Source organism: Gymnoscopelus braueri, assembly GCF_963280865.1.
Source record: "Gymnoscopelus braueri genome assembly, chromosome: 16".
Classification (NCBI taxonomy): domain Eukaryota; kingdom Metazoa; phylum Chordata; class Actinopteri; order Myctophiformes; family Myctophidae; genus Gymnoscopelus; species Gymnoscopelus braueri.
The window spans coordinates 5,492,349-5,516,352 of record NC_137616.1 but is presented as its reverse complement, the minus strand read 5'-3'; the positions used below and the strand labels follow the sequence as shown (position 1 = coordinate 5,516,352).

Genomic DNA, 24,004 nt, shown 5'->3' with positions numbered 1-24,004 from the left:
AACGTTTGAATATGGAGATAAGAGGTTTTTGCCCGACAGCAACAATATATATATCAGTCAAGTAAAGGTAGTAGGCAGTGGTGTATAGTAACTAAGTACATTTACTCAAGTACTGTACTTCAGTACAATTTTGAGGTATATTATCACTTTACCGGAGTATTTCCAATTTTCATTACTTTTACTTCTACTCCACCACATCCCGGAGGCAAATATTGTGCTTTTTACTCCACAACAATTATTTGAAATCTTAAGTTACTAGTTACTTTGTAGATTTTGATCGTTGTTACAAAACATACATTGACCACTTCAGCCCTATATACATTTCGGCCATTTGAAAATAGCAGATCTACAAGCTTACATGCTTGTAATCTGCTATTTTCCGGACTTTCCCTTGTAACAGAGTATGTCTACATTGCAGTATTGATACTTTGACTTAACTCATTCAGTGCCAAACTTATTTCTGGCTTTATCACCCCTGTGCCAAGGCCAAAAATACATTGTAAAATAAAAGTGCTTAGGAGCCGAGATACAGCCTTTTTCAGTAAGAAGTTAAACAAGAAGTGAATGGAGCAGCAAATATTCAAATCATCATATCTTGGGTTATGAACATTTTCTTTCAAAAAAAAAAAAAAAAAAAAACTTCAGTGCCATTGACGTCGGCGACGTCAATGGCACTGAATGAGTTTTAAGTAAAACAAATATAGTACTTTTTTCCACCACTGTCAGTACAGGTGTACTTTCCACCACTCCATTTCTAGCATGGTTGCGATGGCCTCTCTCTGTCTGTAAATAGACATCAGCCTCAGCAGCAGCAGATAGATGCAGCTAGTTATTGTAGATAGAATATACCCCAGGTGACGCGAGGTCACCGGCTCTCTGGGGACAGGAGAGAGCTGAGAGGGACAAGGAAATGTCCTGACAGTAAATTGCATCCCGGAGCCACATATTCCATCACAGGGAACGGCGTATATATATATCACCAATATGGCTTATTAACCCCACGACCCATGTAAATGAAACACGGCAACAAAAGGCGCTCCGTTCAGCAAATGATGACACCCACATCCCGTATCTCACCGTAAGGCTGTTAGCATGTTTACGTGTTACAGTATTGATATCACATTTGGTGTGGTGTAAATTATACAGTATATATATATAAAATATACAGTATCTACACGACACCCCGCACAACACAATGGAGCCCCCTATACATTAAGGCTGTATGTAGCATTTTTATGTGTGCGCCGTATTGATATCACATTTGGTGTCGTGTAAATTATACAGTATATATATATATATACGACACCCCCTGGCAACACAATGGAGCCCCCTATACACTAAGCATCCACTTGGGGGGGGATTGCATCAATTCAGCTAGAAGTTGAATCCAATATCCCCACCTTCAATATACATATCCCCGCCCCCACCCCCGCCCCCAAATCCAATTCCGTTCTACGTTTGATCTTTCTCTGCCGGCTGTTGCATTCATTTGCTAAATTGCCGTGGCTGGCACTAAGTACATTTACTCGAGTAGAGGCTACTGCAGTGGTTCTCAAAGAAGAAAAGATTTGTGTTTAAAAATAGCAGATTTACAAGCTCGCAACGTGGGCACTGCATTAGCTTGTAGATCTGCTATTTTTGAATAGCCAACGTATAAATGGATAAAGTGGTTCAAATGATTGTGATTGGATTAACTACTCTTGCTCCCCGTTATCCAACACTCACCCCCCACTCGCCCGATCCTCGCTATACACTTTTTCTATTTCTCCGGCGGGCTTTTATTTTCTCGCATTCATTTGCTAAAGCAGCCTGTCGGTGAGACTTTCAGATATTAGGGGGCAACTCCTCTATTCGCTCAGACTCGCCTTGAACAGACACTTAATCTGCTCGCTGCACGGGCGGCAATTCCAGCAGCCAGTCTGAATGTCTGGAATCATCAATCTGCGTTGCGCGTGGCGTTGTCGGCAGGAATGGCAGCGGTGAGGTGGCCGCGTGCAGAAGCCTGAGCCGCAGGTTCAACCTCCACTTGCCTCCAATCAGTGAAGGAAAGTAACTTAAGTACATTTACTCAAGTACTGTACTTAAGTACAATTTTGAGGTATTTTTGTTTTTACTTTACTGGAGTATTTCCAGTTTTCAGTGCTTTTACTTCTACTCCACTACATCTCACTACATCTACAATTATTTGAAAATGTTAGATACTTGTTACTTTGCAGATTATTCTATTACAAAACATACAATAACCACTTTAGCCCTATTTTATACATAGGATATTTGAAAATAGCCAATCTACAAGCTCGTAGATCTGCTATTTTCAAACATTTTGGTACTTTTACTTTTGGTACTTTAAGTATAATCTTTGATACCAATACTTTGTACTTTTACTCAAGTAACATTTTGAACACAGGCCCTTTTACTTGTAACAGAGCATAATTGTGGCATTGCTACTTTTATTTAAGTGAAATATCCGAGTACTTTTTCTTCCACCCCTTGCCTCCAATTTATCCGGCAGGCATGGCAGGCAGTGCTGCCGTTTTTTTTTCTTCTGGATCCGATTCAAAGGGGTTCCAGGTGCTAAAAAGAGCAGCCTTGATGGGTCAAATAATCCTTTATAGAATGGAATACCTGTTCTATCTCCATGCCTCCTTCTGCCTCCATTTCCACCCAAACGGCTTCTTCACAAAGAGAGTCTAGCTCAGGGCTTAGCGGGCATGATTGCGTGAAATGGGGGCGTCTATTACCTCATTAACCTCTTTAGCCCTGTTTGGTAATTCGAAAATAGCATGCCGTCGATGCAGAAACCTCTTATCTCCATGTTCTAATGTTTTTTGTGTCATATGGCCTACTACCAGTGGTGGTAAGTAACTAAGTACATTTACTCAAATGCTGTACTTAAGTACAATTTTGAGGTATTTGTTTTACTTTACTGGAGTATTTCCAGTTTTTACTTCTACTCCACTACATCTCAGAGGCAAATATTGTACTTTTACTCCACTACAATAATTTGAAAACATTAGTTACTAGTTACTATGCAGATGTATATTATTAAATTATAAAACATTAACCACTTTAGCCCTATTTTATTTTTACATAGGCTATTTGAAAATAGCCTATCTACAAGCTCACAACGCGTCGCATCGGGATGCGTTGTGTTGTATACTCTGTTTACTTCAGTATTACTTGAGTAAAAACACTCAAGTAAACAGTGGTATTGCTACTTTTACTTAGAAAATAGTAAAATATCTGAGTACTTCTTCCACCACTGCATACTACAGCGTCACACAAAAGCATCAAAAGTATAGCAGATCTGCAAGCCTGTTTTGAGCTTGTAGATCTGCTACTTTTGCTGTTTTTGACATCCTGAAATGTAACAGTTTAGGACATATGAGGTTTCCACCCGACAGAGACGATGTGAACCAACAGGCCAGGGAAAAAAACAATAAAAAAAGGTCCTGGGGACTTGTTGCCATTGTGGTCCTATGTATTCAATTCATCAACATAGCATTAACAAAATGCGACAAAAACAAAACAATGTCCACGATCTTTATTGCTTTTCTTTTACCCATTTGAAAGAGGACATAATAATGTCAGTCATACTCATGGGGGTCTGGTGGTAATGAAGGGGGGGGAGGGGGGCACACGTTGATTAGTGAGTCTCTTATTGGATGGGATGAGAGTCAGGGATGACACACGCTGATGATGGCTTTTCTTCTCCTCATCAACATGACTCCAGGAGATCACACAGACGCAGAGCGGAGAGAGAGACTTCAAACACCAAAAGAAAAACAACAGAAAAAGGGGGAAAACGCATATAGAGCCATGCATTAGATTAACACCACAGGGACCGCACACCGTGGAAGGTGTGTGTGTGTGTGTGTGTGTGTGTGTGTGTGTGTGTGTGTGTGTGTGTGTGTGTGTGTGTGTGTGTGTGTGTGTGTGTGTGTGTGTGTGTGTGTGTGTGCGCACGCCCGTGTCCGCACGTGTGCCCGAATGTGCGTGTCTGTACATTTGATGTGTATGCACAATTGTGCATCGGTGTGTGTGTGTGTGTGTGTGTGGATGGCTGGTTGTGGTACTTGTGGGATGCAGAGGTAGTGTGTTTGTGTGTGTGTGTATGCGTGCCTGTTTTGTGCAGGTTTTTTTTGTGTGCACGTGCGTGTGTGTGTGTGTGTGTGTGTGTGTGTGTGTGTGTGTGTGTGTGTGTGTGTTTGTGTGTACTGTACATGAAAGGCAGGAGCAGAGGTTTGATGTGATAATGAAGCACCTTCCTTTACTTCTTCAGCGTCCTTCTCTTTTATCCCAGCTCCTCTCTTCTGCCAATTTGTCCAACAAATGTAAGGGTAGGGCCGATACAGTGCATATACCCGCTTCCCCCTCCATCCCGCCTGGGAATGCTTCCCGCTTGCCTCTCATCTACTACCTGTGGAAAAAAATCAAGCAATCGTAATTTCTTTATTGGCTTAGAGAGTGTTTTCATCCCCTTCTTTTCCATTAAAAGCTTTCTCTTACTCAGATGTGGGATTTGGTTTGAGATTAGAGTAGGCAGGTGGTATTTTTTTTTGTGGTATTTTTTACTTTCCTGGAGTACTTCCAATTTTCAGTACTTTTACTTCTACTCCACTACATCTCAGAGGCAAATATTGTACTTTTACTTCACTACAATTATTTGAAAACTTTAGTTACTAGTTGCTTTGCAGATATAAATTGTTACATTATAAAACATACATTAACCACTTTAGCCCTATTTTATACATAGGCTATTTGAAAATAGGCGATCTACAAGCTCACAACGCGTCGCGTTGTGAGCTTGTAGATCTGCTATTTTCAAACATTTTAGTACTTTTACTTTTGGTAATTTAAGTATATTTTGATACCAATACTTTTGTACTTTTACTCAAGTAAATTTTAAATTTCTGACTTTTACATGATGAGTACTTTTACATTGCAGTATTGATGCTTTTACTTAAGTAAAACATTTGAGTACTTTTTCCACCACTGTACGTTTGTCGTGCACGCACGCGCGCGGCCATTCATGCACGTTCATGCACGCGCACATGTATACTGTACACACCATAGGTGTTGCAAACAGGCAACGACGATTGCCTCAGCGTTTAATTCAGACCTCAGACACGCAATGCATTTGTTCATGTTTTCCCATTGGTTATAGGTGAGCATGTTTACATGAAAAGAACATGACGAACGTCCATGCAACCACTGAAAACAACTATTATTATTTTAATTCTGGCAAAAACCCGGGACAATTCTGTAGTGAATGTTGAAAACCGGGACATATTAGTGTTTTAGAGATATTTGTCGGGACTCGGGACACTGCTGCTAGAAACCGGGACAATCCCGTCCAAACTGGCATGTCCACCCTAGAGTATTATGCTCATATGTGGACTGGACATTCGCAACCGCGGCAATGGGCTCTATGCACAGCAGCACCATTTTGGAGAGAAATTGGGCCTCGTCTTCTTTCCTTCACAGGTGTTACCAATGATACTAATGAAGGCCCTGTTCCATAGTCCATTCTGGTCAAAGGGTGTTGATATTGTGCATGTTGGCTCACTGGAAACACTCTGCTACACCAGTGGGTCTCAAAGTGCGGTCCAGGGACCCTCATCGTTCCTTGAGGGTTTTCCAAATGGACCCCCACGGGTGTGTAACTCTGAGAGTGTACAAATGGAACCAAATGGGTAAGGGTCCATTTGGTTCCATTTGTACACTCTCTGAGTTATGGGGGTCCTTTAGAACAGCTATTTTCAAAAGAGTTGTATACGTTTAATTTGAAAACTTGTGAAATGGGACATTCTGCATAATGAGTACTTTTACTTTTGATACCAAACGTATATTTTGATACCAATACTTTTGCACTTTTACTCAAGTAAATTTTGAATTCCGTACTTTTACTTGTAACAGAGTATTTCTACATGGCAGTATTGATACTTCCCTTAAGTAAAAAACTGTGAGTACTTTTTCCACCACTGGTTAATTTACGGGAAAAATAAACACAACAAGTTAGAATATGGAGATAAGAGGTTTCTGCCCCGAACAGCGACGAATTACAAACAACCTACTGTAACAAACCCAGCCCTGTGCGGCGCACGGCCCCTCTCGCCACCGCTCTCCTCCCGGTGGCGTGTGGGGGGGGAGTTAAGCTTTTCACAATCACCCGAGCGTGACTTCGGGAGGTAATTGCCACAAGAGCGACAACGAGAGAAACATGCTTGCGGGAGGAAGGAGGAACCTCAGCTGATGGCGGAGGTGGAATTTTGTTTGAAATTCATCAAATTTTAATCCGGCCCGCGTAACATTTCCATATTTCCATATTTATCTTGGCTCGCGCTCCTCGTAGAGAGCACCCACTTCTCCATCCCCCCCCCCTTCCCCCCAACACTGCATATAATTATGACCCCATTAGTAGTTCAAACCCGTCCTCGTACTTACTGTAGCACACAAACACACGCGCGTACGCGCACACACACACACGCACACACACACACACACACACGCACGCACGCACGCACGCACACACACACACACACACACACACACACACACACACACACACACACACACACACACACACACACACACACACACACACACACACACACACACACACACACACACACACAGTGGTGTAAAGTAACTAAGTATATTTACTCAAGTACTGTACTTGAGGTATTTGTACTTTACTTGAGTATTTCCAATTTCAAATACTTTTACTTCTACTCCACTACATCTCAGTGGCAAATATTGTACTTTTACTCCACGGCAATTATTTGAAAACTTTAGTTACTAGTTGCTTTGTAGATTTTGATTATTATTAGAAAACATACATTAACCACTTCAGCCCTATAAACATTTTGGCCATTTGATCTGCTATTTTCAAAAGTTTTTTATACATTTGAAAACTGGGTAATGGGACATTTTACTTTTTTTTTTGTAACTTTTTTACTTTTTTTTACTTTTGGTACTTTAATTACATTTTGATGCCAATAGCCTACGTTTGTACTTTTACTCAAGTACATTTTGAATTCTGGACTTTTACTTGTAAAAGGGTATTTCTATATTGCAATATTGATACTCTTACACACACACACACACACACACACACACACACTATCTACTACAGTACCTGTACACTTTGTGTCACCGCTCTGACAACCCCCCCCAAGCCCCCCTCGGCATTCTAAAGCTCCATGTAGCAGGGTAGATAGATACACACACACACACACACACACACACACACACGCACACACGCGCACACACACACACACACACACACACACACACACACACACACACACACACACACACACACACACACACACACACACGCACAGCTCCATGTAGCAGGGTAGATAGGGCTGTCAGTGAATCAGTCCGCTCTCTGCCACACTGCTGCTAAATTGACTGTTTGAATAGCAGATAGAGAGACTCTGAGACACAGAGAGAGAGGGGGGGGCACTGTGTAGAGATAAGACACAAGATTTATACACCCTTCTTCAGTGGTGTAAAGTAACTAAGTACATTTACTCAAGTACTGTACTTTAGTACAATATTTTCTTACTTATTTTTCCCCCCCTTAAATTAACGCCCTACTTGATCATACATACACAAAAGCATCAAACGTAGCAGATACAAGCTCGACATGCAGTGCAAAGCGGATGTACGCGCTGCAGTGAGCTTGTATATCTGCTGTTTTCTGAATAGCCAGCATATACAGTACATGGATAAAGTGGTTAAATTATTTTAATGCTATATGAACTCTTTTAGCTGGGGACCTCCCTGCAACCCCCCTTTGAGAACCAATGAACTTGAAGTACATTCATTGAGTAAATCTACTTACTTAGCTCCCCCCCCCCTCAATGCTTTGCCTCTAAAATTAATCAGTGTTATTTACTTCCAGGCCAATCTGCTCCTTTTTAGAGAATAGCCACACTCAATCGCTCTGTCTTTCCCCCATAGTGTTGGCAACCCCCCACACATCCACCCACCCCCCCACCCCCCCCCCACACACCCCCCACACACCCCTCTCCTATCCCCAGAGGTAATTGTTCTTACCTGAGCCACTGTAATGGATCCTGGATGAAGTATTGACCGCCGCTAGATTTTGATTAAGGGGCTGCAGGGCAGAACATGTCTTTAATGAAACTGAGGAATCAGCATTCTTTCTGGCTGCTCTGTGTGTGCGTGTGCCTGTGCATGTGTGTGTGCATGTATGTATGTGTGCATGTGCGTGTGGGTGTGCGTGTGTGTGGGTGTGCGTGTGCGTGGAGGGGTTGGGGAGACGCGTCGTCACCCTTGATTAGACCCCCCCCCCCCCCCCCCGATTCCCCTGCAAATCCACGGGAGAGGGGGGGGGGATTAGAGGTGACAAATCCATCCTTTATTAAAATCCACCGCTTTGTGTCTTTTCGTCACAAGGTAAAATAAGTGGTATCAGATTTTTATTTTTTACTTAAAGGGGAATACCACTCATTTTCAACATTGAACTATGTCTTTAATACACCTTAGAGCTGTTGTGTGATCAGTGACATACGCAGGTTGTACTTTTGGCTCCGCCCCCCTCAGCCAAAAGTACACCGTACGTATGTCACTGATCACATGACCTCAATCAATTATACAGTTCTAGGCAACATAGAAGCCTAGAACCCTTTTTTCTTATTTCCACACAACAGCTCTGAGGTGTATTAAAGACATAGTTAAATGTTGAAAATGAGTGGTATTCTCCTTTTAAGTACATTAAAAGCAGCAATACCTGTAGAAATACATTGGTAAGTTAAAGCAGTCATTGCATTGTCATTGTTTTCAAAAGCTCACAAAGTGTCACGATTTGAGCATGTAGATCTCCTTGAATAGTTGAAAAATATGACTTAACGGTAGGGTAAGTGATTTTCTTTGGTTAAAATAAGTGTTAGATAGCTTTATATTCTGATAGTACTCATTGTTATATAGTGTTTGTTCAGTAACAGGAGTCTCCATGTCTCTCCAGCTCTTTATTAAACAAAAAAAGCATTTTCAGGTCAGGATACCAATTTTGTCGAATCAGGACAGAACTCAGACAGGATACAGATTAAACAAGTGAAATTGGAAGTGATGACACAAAGAAATGAGCAGACAACATTGGAACTGGAACACTGATAAATGGGTACTCTTTCCTGATTGGCTGAAATGGGTTTCTGTCTATCAAAGAGCTGGAGAGACAGAGAGACCCCTGTTACTGAACAAACACTCTATAGCAATGAGTACTATCAGAACATAGTGCTTTAACCTTTTAACAAAAACCTTTAATTAATAATATTAATAATAATATGTTTTATTTGTAACGCACTTTATATTTGAACCAAATCTCGAAGTGCTACATGTTAAAAACAAAGAACAAAAAGGAAAAACAATAATGATCTAGGCAAATGCCTTGTTAAAAAGAAAGGTAGCCTATTTAGTCCCCTTTTAAAGGTGTCAACGGACTGTGGTGTAAAAGTATATCACCAAAATGGAAATACTCAAGTAAAGTAAAAGTACCTTGAACATTGTACTTAAAGGAGTAGTTCACCCAAAAAATGACTTATTTTCTATCAATTACACATCCCAGGAAGCATTGAATTTATGAAATTTGTTTTGTTTATATCACATTCCTAAGCCAAAAAAATTATGTGTATGTATTTTGTGTATTTTGGTATGAGACACAAAGGAGACTCTTAGTGTCTCCTACCGCCAGTTATAATCTTTTTGGCTTAGGATTGCGATAAAAACTAAATAAATTCCATGAAATCAAGGCTTCATGGGATGTGTAATTGATAGAAAATAAGTATTTTTTTGGGTGAACTATACTCCTTTAAGCACATTTACTCCTTGAGTAAATGTACTTGGTTATTTTACACCACTGGTAAAAAAAAAATACAAAAATTGTGTTTGCTCGTTCGGATAGTTGCTTGTTCACTCTTGTCGGTCAATGAGCCATTCACTCATTCACTGGTTTTCTCACTCAATCATTAATTGATCCAGTCGATCGGTTAGGTAATCATTCCACCGTGTCAGCTGCCTACTGATTCACTAACTCTCTTGATCATGCACTTAATTACTTTCCACCTTTTGTATGCAGAAAGGTCAGCATTTATCAGTTAGAGCAGGGGTCTTCAAGGTTTTCCAGGTCAGAGAGAGAGAGAGAGAGAGAGAGAGAGAGAGAGAGAGAGAGAGAGAGAGAGAACCCCCACCACTCCTATAATACAAATGGCGTGTTTCGCGCATGCGCTGCCCTGTGCGGTCTGTTGTCTGAGTGTTGTTATCCGACGGTGCCAGGTTTAGCGAGAGAAACAAGCAACCTAGGTCTATGAAAATTGGCCCCGGTGTTGCTAGCCCAAAGTTGCTTATAATAAGCGGACATGGCAACACTGAGTGTGTGTGCGTGCCAGGTTTAGCGAGAGAAAACAAGCAACCGGGTCTATGAAAACAAGCCCAAAAGAAGCGAGCCCTTCGCCCCGCGGGGGTCCTCGGGGTCCATTTGCAGGGGTCCATAACCCAAAGTCTGTTAATACTTTGACTATACACTCATGACATCAGGGATCTCCATACATGGGAATAAAAGGGACAAGTACAAATACAGAGATCTCCATATGTGGCCATATCTGTCACATCGGCAGTGGCACGTAGGTGTTGAACTCTTGAGGTTCGGGCCGCGTAGCAGCCCAAATTTCTAGTTGTGTACAATTGTGTCGCAGATTAAACTTTGTCATAGATTTCATAGATGGTTTCATAGACTTGTTTGACAGCACTATCATCAGTGTTGTGTAAATTCAGGTTTTAATGTTTCATTTTTTTCAGACATTTAACCACTTAAACACTCAATACTTGACCTTTGGCTCTGTAATTGGTTCGCTCCTTTTTTTCCATCTAGACCGAATGTCTTTGCCGAAAATAGCTGATCTACAAGCTCACTAGCTTCTTGTTTGTGAATTGTCATGTCGATTCATTGTCTATGTCAAATTAAATATAAAAGTGTCCATATGGGCTGGGCTCCCTAGGAAGCGTGACACTTAAAGGTAGGGTGACAAACCGTGTGACAGAAGGGCATTCGCTGCTAGGCTCCATTTCTGTGGAACCAACTCCCCCTGCAAATTAGACAGGCCACTTCGGTATCCACTTTTAAAAATCTTTTAAAAACTCATTACTTCAGAATGGCCTTTAGATAGAATGAATAGTCAGGTAGTTCTCTGGTTTCACTCTTATTTTTGTATGGTTTCCTTTGTTTTTAAATTGTCCATTATTGTATTGCCTTTATATTTCCAGTGTATGTATTGTATTTGTATTGTTAAGCACTTTGTAAACCTGTTTTTGAAAAGTGCTATATAAATACAGTTTATATTATATTATAAAGCACTGACAAATGGACATACTCAAGTAAGTAGAAGTAACCCAAATTGTACTGTGCTTAATGAAATGTAGCCTACTTAGTTACTTTCCACCACTGATAACTCACATTATTTTTCAAATTGCCCTTTATTCCTTCCGCCGCCGTTGAGAACTGATTGCATCTCACGGACAGATGAAAGGGAAATGACGGGAGCTCCCCCGACTTCTTTGAGCGTCGCAAGTGGACATAATCTAAAAAGAGCGAGCATTAGCATGCTATGAAAGACACCACAGTCATGATGAATGCCATTTGGCCGAGGCTTAATGTGATAGCAGGCCTAAGATGATTAGCTTTGAATCTGTTTAATCAAGTACGAGTGCTCTCTCTCTCAAAAAAAAAAACAGAACCAACTATCAGTCGCTTGGTGTCAAAAAAAAAGAGGAAAAAATAGAGGAAGAAAAAAGGAAAATACCCTCAGATCTGCTGAGGGAAAATGGGTCGACCAGGGAAAAAAAGAAATAATCAATTCAGCTAGTGATTAATCACTACAAGAGGCCAGTCAAATATCATTTGTTTGACTGACTGACATCAGATAAGTGAATATTAGTGATCCGCTCCAAAGCGTATGTTTTTTAGCTCTCTTTATACTGTAGGAGGAGCGGGGACTTTGGAATGGATGAATGCTACACGTATACTGTACTGTAGCCACTGGCTCATTGATCTGAGAAGTCAATGTGTCCTTGGGTTGTACACTACACTACACTACTACACACACACACACACACACCCACCCACCCACACCCACACCCACACACACACACACACACACACACACACACACACACACACACACACACACACACACACACACACACACACACACACACACACACACAGACACACACATACTAATGGGGGGTTTGGGGGTCATGTACACTATTGAATTATATTGTTGCTGCTGTCAGGCAGAAACCACTTATCTCCAGGCTTTGAAAATGGCAGATCTACAAGCTCACAATGCGTTGTGAGCTTGTAGATCGGCTATTTTCAAATAGCCTATGTATAAAATAGGGCTAAAGTGGTTAATGTATGTTTTATAATGTAATCGTTTATATCTGCAAAGTAACTAGTAACTAAAACATTTTAATAATTGTAGTGGAGTAAAAGTACAATATTTGCCTCTGAGATGTAGTAAAAGTATGGAAAATTGGAAATACTCCAGTAAAATTGTACTTAAGTACAGTACCTGAGTAAATGTACTTGTTAAATGTATAGTTACTTTACACCACTGCTCAAAAGCATCAAAAGTAGCAGATCCATAAGCTCGAAATCTGCTGCTTTTGATGTTTTTGAATTTGAATCCTGAAAAGTAACACATTTTGGACATATGAGGTTTCCACCCCGACAGAGACGTGTGTAGTGTATACTGTACACATCAAACCCCACGATCGCCACACGGGCCAATAACAAGGCTTTTCCGAATGCGGCTTGACCTCTCGACCTTTCTGGCCAGCTCCTCTTAAACGCAATCAAGCGAAAGGTCACGGGGGTCATGAGGGGTTATCGTATTTGTGTTGAACACGTCTGTCATTGATCATCATCGTGGCCTCCAGGTCTCCCTGTTGATCAGTCTAGTAATATCGATACCACACCTAAGGCCTCCGCATTTGTGTTCACCTGAGGAATGTTTTGCCCGTTATATGATGGATTGAGCCACGTGTACATTTTGAGGTATTTTTTATCTCAGAGGCAAATATTGTACTTTTTACTCCACTACAATTATTTGAAAACTTTAGTTAATAGTTACTTTGTAGATTTTGGCTATTATTACAAAACATACAGTAACCAACTCAGCCCTATTATACATTTCGGCCATTTGAAAATAGCCGATCTACAAGCTCACAATGAGTGGCGATGCGACGCATTGTGAGCTTGTAGATCTGCTATTTTCAAAAGATTTTTTTACACATTTTATACATTTGAAAACTTATGAATAGGGACATTCTGCGCAATGAGTACTTTTTTTTTTGGTACTTTAAGTACTTTTTGATACCAATACTTTTGTACTTTTACCCAAGTACATTTTTAATTCCGGACTTTTACTTGTAACAGAGTATTTCTACATTGCAGTACGTGATACTTTGATACTTTTACTAAAAGTACTAACATTTCTAAAAAGTGTAGTACTTTTTCCACCACTGAATATTGGATACTTCCGGGTATGTGTGCGCGCTCAATGTTAAAGGTATAAGGCAACAGATAAAGGACAACAGATGAGAAGATTCTCATTCTACTGCTCAGCCTTCAAAATATGGAATGCTCTGACAACATCCTTTAAAGCAGTGGTTCTCAACCAGTGGTCCGGGGACCACCAGTGGTCCTTGAGGGGCTTCCAGGTGGTCCCCAGCTAAATGATGGAGAGTTGGTAACTAAATGGACCCTTATAGATCTTTAACTCTTGAGAGTGTAAAATGAAACCAAATCCATACTTAATGTACAAGAAGTCAAACACAATTAGAGAATATAGGAGAATTGTTATTTTGATCGTTTGCCTGTTATCTCTCCTATGGTACCAACATCAATACAGCATGGAATTGTGGACAGAATCTTATCCAACGACAACCAAATAGTGGGATAGTTGCTTGTTCACTCTTGTCAGTCAATGAGCCATTCACTCATTCACTGGTTTTCTCACTCAATCATTGATTCAGTCGATCAGTCAGGTAATCATCCAGCTGCCTACTGATTCACTAAAACTCTCTTGATGATGCACTCAATATAACGTTTTGGGTCTGAGAGTCTAAATGTCATCAAACGGTGGTCTGTGGCTCAAATGCAGAATAAATAATGGACCTGCATATGAAAAGGGTTGAAAACCACAGCTTTAAAGGATGTGCATCACTGGTTTATTTCCAAATTGTCCAAAATCTAGACTAGTCCATTATCTAGACAGCAATATCAGTTGAATTAAAATCAGAAATGTTAATGTGAGGGACCAAGCAGTCAAAGTATAAGGCAACACAGGTTAACTTCAAATTTCAAAAAAGTTACAAATGATTTACACAATATCAAAAAAGACTAGTTATATAGGGCCCTTAACACATTGATTGCCAAGATCGCATCGATGCGTTCTTTCAAATCCATCGCTTGAGTGCCAGCATTCAAAAGAACGCATTGATGCGTTCTTTGAAATGTCATTGTTTAATCTGTGATCGCACGGCTGTGTTTATTTCTCATCAACACTTTCGTTTTCCACTTACGTCACACTCACCCGGAGCCGGATGTAAAATAAAAAAATCTTTTCCGTGTCACATTGTTTTTCTCCGGTGATTTTCGGCCAGAATAAGGAAAAACACGGTTTTTCACATGGTATAAAAAACGAACGGACAGCTCAACTTTTCTTTGGTCCGGGTGACTAACAGTCATCGTCGTAGTGTATCACATCGTTTTCAGGCCGATCAGCGGACCAGGGATTGTCGAAAACATAACATCCTGTGAATGACCGGATATGACGTGGGCCTGTTTGGGAGGGGGCGAGCGAGGTGATCAATGTGTGGATTTGCTGCTCTCTACTGGTGGAACTGTCGTATGTGCTTAACACCATAATCAGATAATTTATTTGAATGAAAAATTACAAAATTAAAAAATTAAAAAACACGCAAATTGCTGGCACAGGGGTGAGTACATTATGAATAAACTCTGGCAGTCAATGTGTTAAAAGAGGTCAACAGAACGTAACCGTACTGAAAGTAATGTTTAACAAAACAGGCGAACTCAACTGACAGACCTGACTTAAGGCAGGTACACACTGCAGGATATTTGGTCCGATAATGCTGTCTGCGACCTTTTTTGGCGCTCGCCGACAAAACCTCCCGATCTGACGCAGATCGGCCTTTGATCGGCGAGATAATGCTCGCTGTGTGTGAAAGGCACAGCGACACGATCTGGCCGCGATCATCCGCTCTGGGATGGCTTTGCGACCGTTTTCAAATATCTATCTGGTTAGTTATTCGGCCCTGTCGCAGACAGGAGATCAGACAGTATCATACAGTATGAAAGGGTCTGCGAGGAGATCCACGCTACAGCCAATGAGAGCACATTACAGCCACCATGGCTAGGGGAGCGTCGCTGGATCTGACCACAACAAACAGTCCCTACCGCAATATTACCGTCCAGTCCTGTATTAAGTAAACATTATAAAACAAAATGAGAGGGTGAGCGAGCCTGGTGGGCTGTTTATTTTAGAGGAATTGTACAGAGAGCGAGACAGAGACAGAGAGCGAGCTCTGTGTGTGTATGTGTGTGTGTGTCTGTGAGTGCAGCATGCGTGTGACACACGCTGTGTCTGAACAGCGTTGCCAGATGTTGCGAGAGAAATAAGCAACCAGGTCTATGAAAACAAGCCCCAAAAAAGGCCACTTGAGCACTTTAAACCTATTTACAAATACATTGGATATTTGAAAATAGCCGATCTACAAGCTCACAACGCGTCGCAGCTATTTTCAAAGACAAATCTTGCGAAATGTGTGGAATATTTTCCAAATCCACAAAAATCTTGTATGGGGGTCTATGATGGCATATTTTCAGAAGGGGGGTCTGCGCGGAAAAATACATATTATGTGTTGTTTAAACCACTGGTTTAAACAACATTAGGAAACAAGGCCAAATAAGCAACTACACAAATAAGCCCAAAAAACGCACCCCGCAACAACCAATATTTACAAGCAACTCTACAGAAAAACAAGCCCGAAGTCGCTTATAATAAGCGGACATGGCAACGCTGTTACTGAGTTTCATTGCACACTTTTAAGCTGGTTGACTTGTTTCACTGGGTACAGCCCCACATGTCCGTAAACGTCCGTATACGTCCGTATACGGACCGTATACGGACGCCGGAAGTCCCATACACACCCATGTTAAAAAAAAAAACTGAACGGTACTGCCGGTTTTAAACTTAACATGGGTGTGTATGGGACTTCCGGCGTCCGTATACGGTCCGTATACGGACGTATACGGACGTTTACGGACATGTGGGGCTAGAGAGAGAGAGAGAGAGAGAGAGAGAGAGAGAGAGAGAGAGAGAGAGAGAGAGAGAGAGAGAGAGAGAGAGAGAGAGAGGAGAGAGAGAGAGAGAGAGAGAGAGAGAGAGAGAGAGAGAGAGAGAGAGAGAGAGAGAGAGAGAGAGAGAGAGAGAGAGATTTCAACAATCAATAGCGTCCTGTCTCGGTCTCGCGATATCACAGGAGCTGTGCACGTTTTCATGAGACGTCGGTTAAAATGAATTGGAATAAAAACAAATGTATGTATCGGGTCTGGATAGCATCCTAGTGAACTATCCTACAGTGTGTGATCCCTAGTCGGTGATCAATCGTATAGTGTGAAAACCACAAGGATATGTGAGAGACAATTTCAAGAAATAGACTCCTGTAGTGTGAAATCCTTAATGATCAGACGACCCCCGACCACTTTAAAAGTCCTACAGTGTGTACCTGCCCTTAATGACATAATGAGGGAGATGTAGTGGTGGACCAAACCAATAAGTACACACAGGGGAGGACAGCCCATATACCATGAACTAAAAACCAACCAAACAAATCCCAATCCCCCCCCTTTCAATCAAGTGTCTTGGTACGGTCCTTGGCTCAGCCCACCATAAAGGCTGGCTCCACCCTTAGCCTCAGCTTTTGCCACTCCAGGAAACAGTCAGGTAACTCAAACAAAGGGATATGCAAATAGTGCAACTTACACAAACAACTTGAGCATATTGTCAATAAACAACGCAAACGTGTCTTACTTTACTGGAGTATTTCCAGTTTTCAGCACTTTTACTTCTACTCCACTACATCTCAGAGGCAAATATTGTACTTTTACTCCACTACAATTATTTGAAAACTTTAAGTAGTTACTTTGTAGATTTTGATTATTATTACAAACATACATTAACCACTCCAACCCTATACATTTTGGCCATTTGAAAATAGCCGATCTACAAGCTCACAATGCGTTGTGATGCGACACATTGTGAGCTTGTAGATCTGCTATTTTCAAAAGATGTTTTTATACATTTGACACATTACGTTTGGTACTTTAAGTACATTTTGATACCAATACTTTTGTGCTTTTACAACATTTTGAATTCCGGACTTTTACTTGGTAACAGAGTATTTCTATATTGCAGTATTGATACTTTTACTTAAGTAAAACACGTTAGTACTTTTTCCACCACTGCTTACATTTCAAACTGCTTTTGTGTGACGCTGTAGTATGATCAAGTAGGGTGTTCTTTTATTTATGAGAAAAAGAAAACACAAAGTTAAAAATATGGAGACTAGAGGTTTCTGCCCCCGACGGTAACATTATGGAGGCCAGCCTATGACGTCATATTGTATATTGACGTCATATTTTGGGATATTCTACGGTTAGACTGATGATAGGTTCTTGGTTTACTTATGCATTAGTTAATTAGTAGATTACTATCTATATGCATTTGATGTATTACCTTGTGTTGTCCTTGCTTACTGTAAGTCACTCTGGATTAAGAGCGTCTGCTAAATGCCTAAATTGTAAATTGATAGATCAGGGACCTCCACACTTAGATTTGCTGGTCAATTTGGTTCCGTTTTGTGATCGATTATGGGGGTCCTGAGAACCACTGTTCTATGCATCCATCACTTGAAATTCTGATAGAAGATGCAAGGCAAGGCATTTGTGTATAGCACATTTCAGCAACAAGGCAATTAAATGTGATTTACACAGAACATCAAGCAAAGGAAACACAATTATAAAATGTCATTATGATGCATAACACAAAAGAAGTAAAACATAACAGATACAGTTAGAGTGCTGAAGAGAAGGAACAAGAAAATATGAAAAGTAAGTCAATGAAAGGCAGTGGCAAACAGAAAAGTATTTAGTTGTGTTTTAAAAGAAACAAGAGTGGCAGCTGACCTGCACTTTTCTGAGAGTTTGTTCCAGATATGTGGTTAACTAAATGCTGCTTCCCCAAATTTATTTGTGGTTTTAGGGACAGAAAGCAGACCTTTCCCAGATGACCTGAGAGATATGGATGGTTCATGATATCGTACAGGATCAGACATTTTGTCCCTAAAGCATTCAAAGCTTTATAGACCAACAGTAGTATTTTGAAAACAATTCCAGTGTAAGGATCTAAGAACTGGAGTGATATGTTCCACTTTCTTGATATCACTCGATGATGTATTCAGTAGTGTAACGTAACTAAGTACATTTACTCAAGTACTGTACTGTTTTGAGGTATTTGTACTTTACTTGAGTATTTCCAATTCCCAGTCTACTTCACTACATCTTGGATCCAAATATTGTACTCCATTACATTTATTTGAAAACTTCAGTAACTAGTTACTTTGTAGATTTAGATTATTATTATAAAACATACATTAACCACTTCAGCCCTGATATATATATTTTCTGACATTTGAAAACAGCCGATCTACAAGCTCACAATGCATCGCAATGTGACATTTTGAACGTGAAATGGGACATTCTGCACAATGAGTACTCTTACATTTGGTACTTTAGGTACATTTCGATGCCAATACTTTTGTACTTTTATTCAAGTGAATTTTCAATACCGACCTTTTACTTGTAACAGTATTTCTACATTGCAGTATCAATACTTTAACTAAAGTGTAAAATTCGAGTACTTTTTCCACCACTGAACCATTCAAAGCATTATAGACCAACAGCAGTATTTTTAAATCAATTATTTGACACACCTGGAGCCAATCTAAGGATTTAACGACTGGAGTGACATGCTCCACTTTCTTGGTATTAGTAAGGACTCAATGATGTATTGACCAGCCCTCCTCTGTGTGTGTGTGTGTGTGTGTGTGTGTGTGTGTGTGTGTGTGTGTGTGTGTGTGTGTGTGTGTGTGTGTGTGTGTGTGTGTGTGTGTGTGTGTGTGTGTGTGTGTGTGTGTGTGTGTGTGTGTGTGTGTCGTGCAGACCTGGACGACCCGGTGGTGACGGTGCACCAGAGCATCGGTGAAGCCAAAGAGCAGTTCTACTACGAGCGGACGGTGTTCCTGCGCTGCGTGGCCAACTCCAACCCACCGGTGCGCTACAGCTGGCACCGCGGCAGGGAGGTGCTGTCGCAGGGCTCCGACAAGGGCGTGGAGATCTACGAACCCTTCTTCACACAGGTAAGTCCGAGAGGGCAACGCTCACAATTGCTCGATGACGGATTACGCAACGGGGTAGTTCGGACGAAGCAATCGGATTGGTTGAAATAGGCTATCTACTCCATAGACATGGGGCGTCCATTTTTGGGAAGGCAAACTGACTATCAAAGTGACTACTGGCCAATCACAATGTGTCTTTTACCGGGATGTGGCAGAATCTAGTTGTATAAAAAACATAACATGTATTTTTATACAACTAGATTCTGACAAGTCCCAGAAAAGACGCTCTGTGATTGGCCAGTAGTCACTTTGAGTGGCAGCATGCCTTCTCGAATATAGTTGCCACGGATACAGGTCGCTCCAATGAACTGCAGCGGCCAATGAGGTATCTAGGTTTCTATATCTATGATCTACCCGTACTCAAACGAGTACACCTAATCAAGTTATAAAAAATCAGCTGCTTGATGGAATAAAATTCCATTTAGATTTAGTCACATTTTAGTCATCTTAAATGTCTTAGTTTTAGTCTAGTTTTTGTTAACTAAATATCATAAGATTTTAGTCGACTAACGTTGATCGTGTACAGTTGTTTTAGTCGACTAAATCTTATATTTAGTCAACTAAAACTAGACAAAAAAAAAAATAGACTTAAATGTGACTAAAACTAAATACAATTTCAATCAAAAGACTATGACTAAAACTAAATAGAATTTAATTCAAAAGACTGACTAAAACGAAATAAAAAAATTCTGTCAAAATTCATATCGGTTGTGAAGTACTGTAGATAGGCTATTTTCGGTGCGTGACACACCGTGCTACGGCAGGAGTATGCCAGTTCTCAGATTCCATTAAAAAGGGGACTTATTATACTCATTCCCAGCTATTATATTTATATTCTGGGACTGCACTAGAGCAGCTTTGCATGATTCACAGTTAAAAAAAAAACTATTATTATTACACCGTATATTATTATCTGCTACTGGCTCTTTATGCGTGGCTCTTTATGTCCTCATCTCAGCCTCGGTGTGAAACAAGCTGTATTAGCTCCTGCCTGCGTCCACCGTCAAATGCTAAATGCTCAGTGCTGGAAAAAGCATTCAAATGTTTTACTTAAGTAAAAGTATCAATACTGCAGTGTAGAAATACTCTGTTACAGGTAAAAGTCTGGAAAGTCCATCACAATCATTCTAACCCCTTTATCCATATTTTACACATTGGCTATTAAAAAATAACAGATCTAACAGCACGTCACTGCGTGCCACGCTGCAAGCTTGTACATCTGCAATTTTTTTTAACATTTTAGAAAAAATCTTGAACGTTTTAGATTTATTTTTTATGATTTTTATGATAAGATTTTTATGATAAGTACTTAAATATTTTACTTAAGTAAAAGTATTAATACTGCAATGTAGAAGTACTTCGTTACAAGTTAAAGTCCTGAATTCAAATTTTACAAAAAGTACTGTAAAAGTAGTCTTAAAAAGTAGTAGTGTAAAAGTACAAAATGTACTTAAAGTACCAAAAGTAAAAGTACTAACATGTTTGAAAATAGCCTATGTATAAAATAGGGCTAAAGTGGTTAATGTATGTTTCATAATGTAATAATTTATATCTGCAAAGTAACTAGTAACTAAAGTTTTCAAATAATTGTAGTGGAGTAAAAGTACAATATTTGCCTCTGAGATGTAGTGGAGTAGAAGTAAAAGTATAGACAATTGGAAATACTCCAGGAAAGAAAAAGTACCTAAACATTGTACTCAAGTACAGTACTTGAGTAAATGCACTTACTTTACTCCACTGGCTTTCAGACTGAATAATGGAGTGAAACCAAATGAAAACTCAGGCTGAGTGTCAGGCTATTATACAACAGTATGTGCTTTTTTAGTTTTTTACGGAGAGTTAAAGGATGTAGGACTTGGCGGCGTGCCTCCCCGGTCCCCATCCTGTCCCCATCATTCCTCCAAATCATCTGTTCGCTATGCTTCCCTCAGCCGACTCAAAAAGCTTAGCAGCACGGATGAAAGATCACGGTCACAGTCAGGTCAGGCAAACAGTTACACTCCGGTCTCTCTCTCTCTCTCTCTCTCTCTCTCTCTCTGATTCATTCTGCTGCAACAGAGGATGTAAAGTAAACAGTGGATGTATAGAGGAGGCGTTTCAGTCGACCTCATTAGCAGTGTGTCTACCGCTAGTGACGATGATGCAAGCATGTGAGTGGGATGTTTACCTACGTAGCGGGTCATTTCAGGACGCGCGGGCGTTTTCTGTGTATATGTCGTCTCTGTCGGGTGGTAACCTCACACGCATACTGGTTTGTATCACCGTACTGCTGAGAGGACAACATCAACATTTTAGGATGGTCATTTTTTAACCCTCCTCACCCCTAAAACCAAACTTTTTGCACACGGCAAAACGGCTCGCAACTCAAATTCCACCGTACTTATGGAGGCATTTAACCCTCACACACACACACACACACACACACACACACACACACACACACACACACACACACACACACACACACACACACACACACACACACACACGGCAACGGCTCACAACTCGAATTCCACTATGCTTGTGGCCCTCACAAATATAGTAACATAAGTACTCAAACACACACGTGCTCGCTCACACACACACACACACACACACACACACACACACGCGCGCGCGCACACAAATTGATTTTCAGGCTCCAATATGTCCTGGCCACCATGCTGTGAAGTTGTGAGGAGAGCCTGTGATCTGTTTTTCATACACACTGATACACAGGCTGGACCGGACAGGGGGGTGGGGGTGGTAGGGTGGGGGTCACAGAGGGAGGAGGGGTTGTTCCTAATCTAATACAAATGAAGTGTTTGATGATCCTGGTTTGGAACTGAAAAGGATGAGATGATCACAGCGTGATGAGGCTGACTCTGGTCTTAATCTGCTGCCCTGCTCCTAACCCTGACCCCCCCTCCCCTCCCCTCCCACCACTACCAGCCAGCCCCCCCCCCATCTCATCCGCACTGTGAAGTGAGGCTGATCAAAGCCCCCCCCCCCCCCATCCTTATCCCGTTCCACAGCCATGTAGTTGGGGCCAAGTTGTCTGGGAGGGGTCAGGCTGGCACTAACCACAAGACCCGAGGCCGATTCTACAAATGCCTTCTAAACCAGAATATACAGTATATTAAAACTAGACAAGGTGCTCATCGCTGGTCTCCGTCAGGTCAGTTATGTTATAGTGGGCCAGCAATGTTCGGAATTCACCAATCAATGAAAAAGGTAATTGAAAAAAAAACACGGCCCCCTCACATATTAGAAGGCCAACCAGAACCAAGGACGTGTGTTTTCAATGAATCTAACATGGTTAAAATGGAATTTAAAGTTACAATGGCTTTGTATGGATATCAAATATCTAAATACTGAATCAAGAAACGTAAAAACTGTCTGGGGGGGCTCACAAAAGCCTCAGTAGACGTTAAAATGACCCCAAACATGTGTGAAAGTGAAATATCCCTTTAAGCCCTATACTGTATACTGTGTTTCCTTGTATGACGGATAGCGAAATATAACTGGACTACAAGCTGATCTTTACATTCTGTGAGCTTGATTTCCCAGCTTTCCCTTGGGCACGTCCACCCTCTCATATTGTTGCTCTCAGGTGGAAACCTCATATGTCCAAAAATGCTGCTTTTCAGGATTCAAATTCAAAAATAGCAAAGGTAGCAGATATTCTACTGTTGATGCTTTTGTGTGACACTGTAGTATGAGCAAGTAAGGTGTTCATTTACGGGGAAAAAAACACTAAAAGTTAGAATATGGAGATAAGAGGTTTCTGCCCGACAGCGACAATATCAAATGAATCCCTCCATCCAATTCGGTGGCGACTTTGTCCATTCTTTCCCCTCTTTTATCCACCGCACGCACGCACGCACGCACGCACGCACGCACGCACGCACGCACGCACGCACGCACACACACACACACACACACACACACACACACACACACACACACACACACACACACCCTTGATTGAAAACCCCTCCCCACCCCATTCCATGTCTCTCACCACCCCCCGGTCAGTTCCTGATTACCCCAGCGGGCCGAGGGGGGGGGGGGGGGGGCACCTTCCTCCCTCGGCGAACCGCGGTGCAATCGAGCGAGCCGGCGAACGAATGATCTTCCTCCTTTGGAGGAAAACGGCACGAAAATGAAAATCCCCCCCGCCGCGCGTACAGTACACTCCACGGCAGGGAGTGTACCTTTTTGATCGAGAATTTACATAACGTTGCCGTCGGGCAGAAACGTCTTACTGTATCTTCATATTTTAACTTTTTTTTTTACATAAATTAACGCCCTACTTGATCATACTACAGCGTCACACAAAAGCATCAAAAGTAGCAGATCCACAAGCGACGCGTTTCGAGCCTGTCGATGTGCTAGGTTTTGCTGTGCTGGTTTTGAAATTGAATCCTTAAAAGTATCAGATTTT

General features: G+C 41.2%; 1 protein-coding gene across 1 annotated transcript in view; it reads left to right on the top strand.

Annotated features, from left to right (window-relative positions):
* Window positions 1–24,004, top strand: part of LOC308102587 (MAM domain-containing glycosylphosphatidylinositol anchor protein 2) — a gene marked incomplete at both ends in the record, with an annotated part of 464,799 nt that overhangs the window by 232,881 nt on the left and 207,914 nt on the right. The window contains 1 exon segment of the mRNA XM_080452356.1: window positions 19,343–19,539. Coding sequence (XP_080308482.1) covers window positions 19,343–19,539 — 197 coding nt within the window.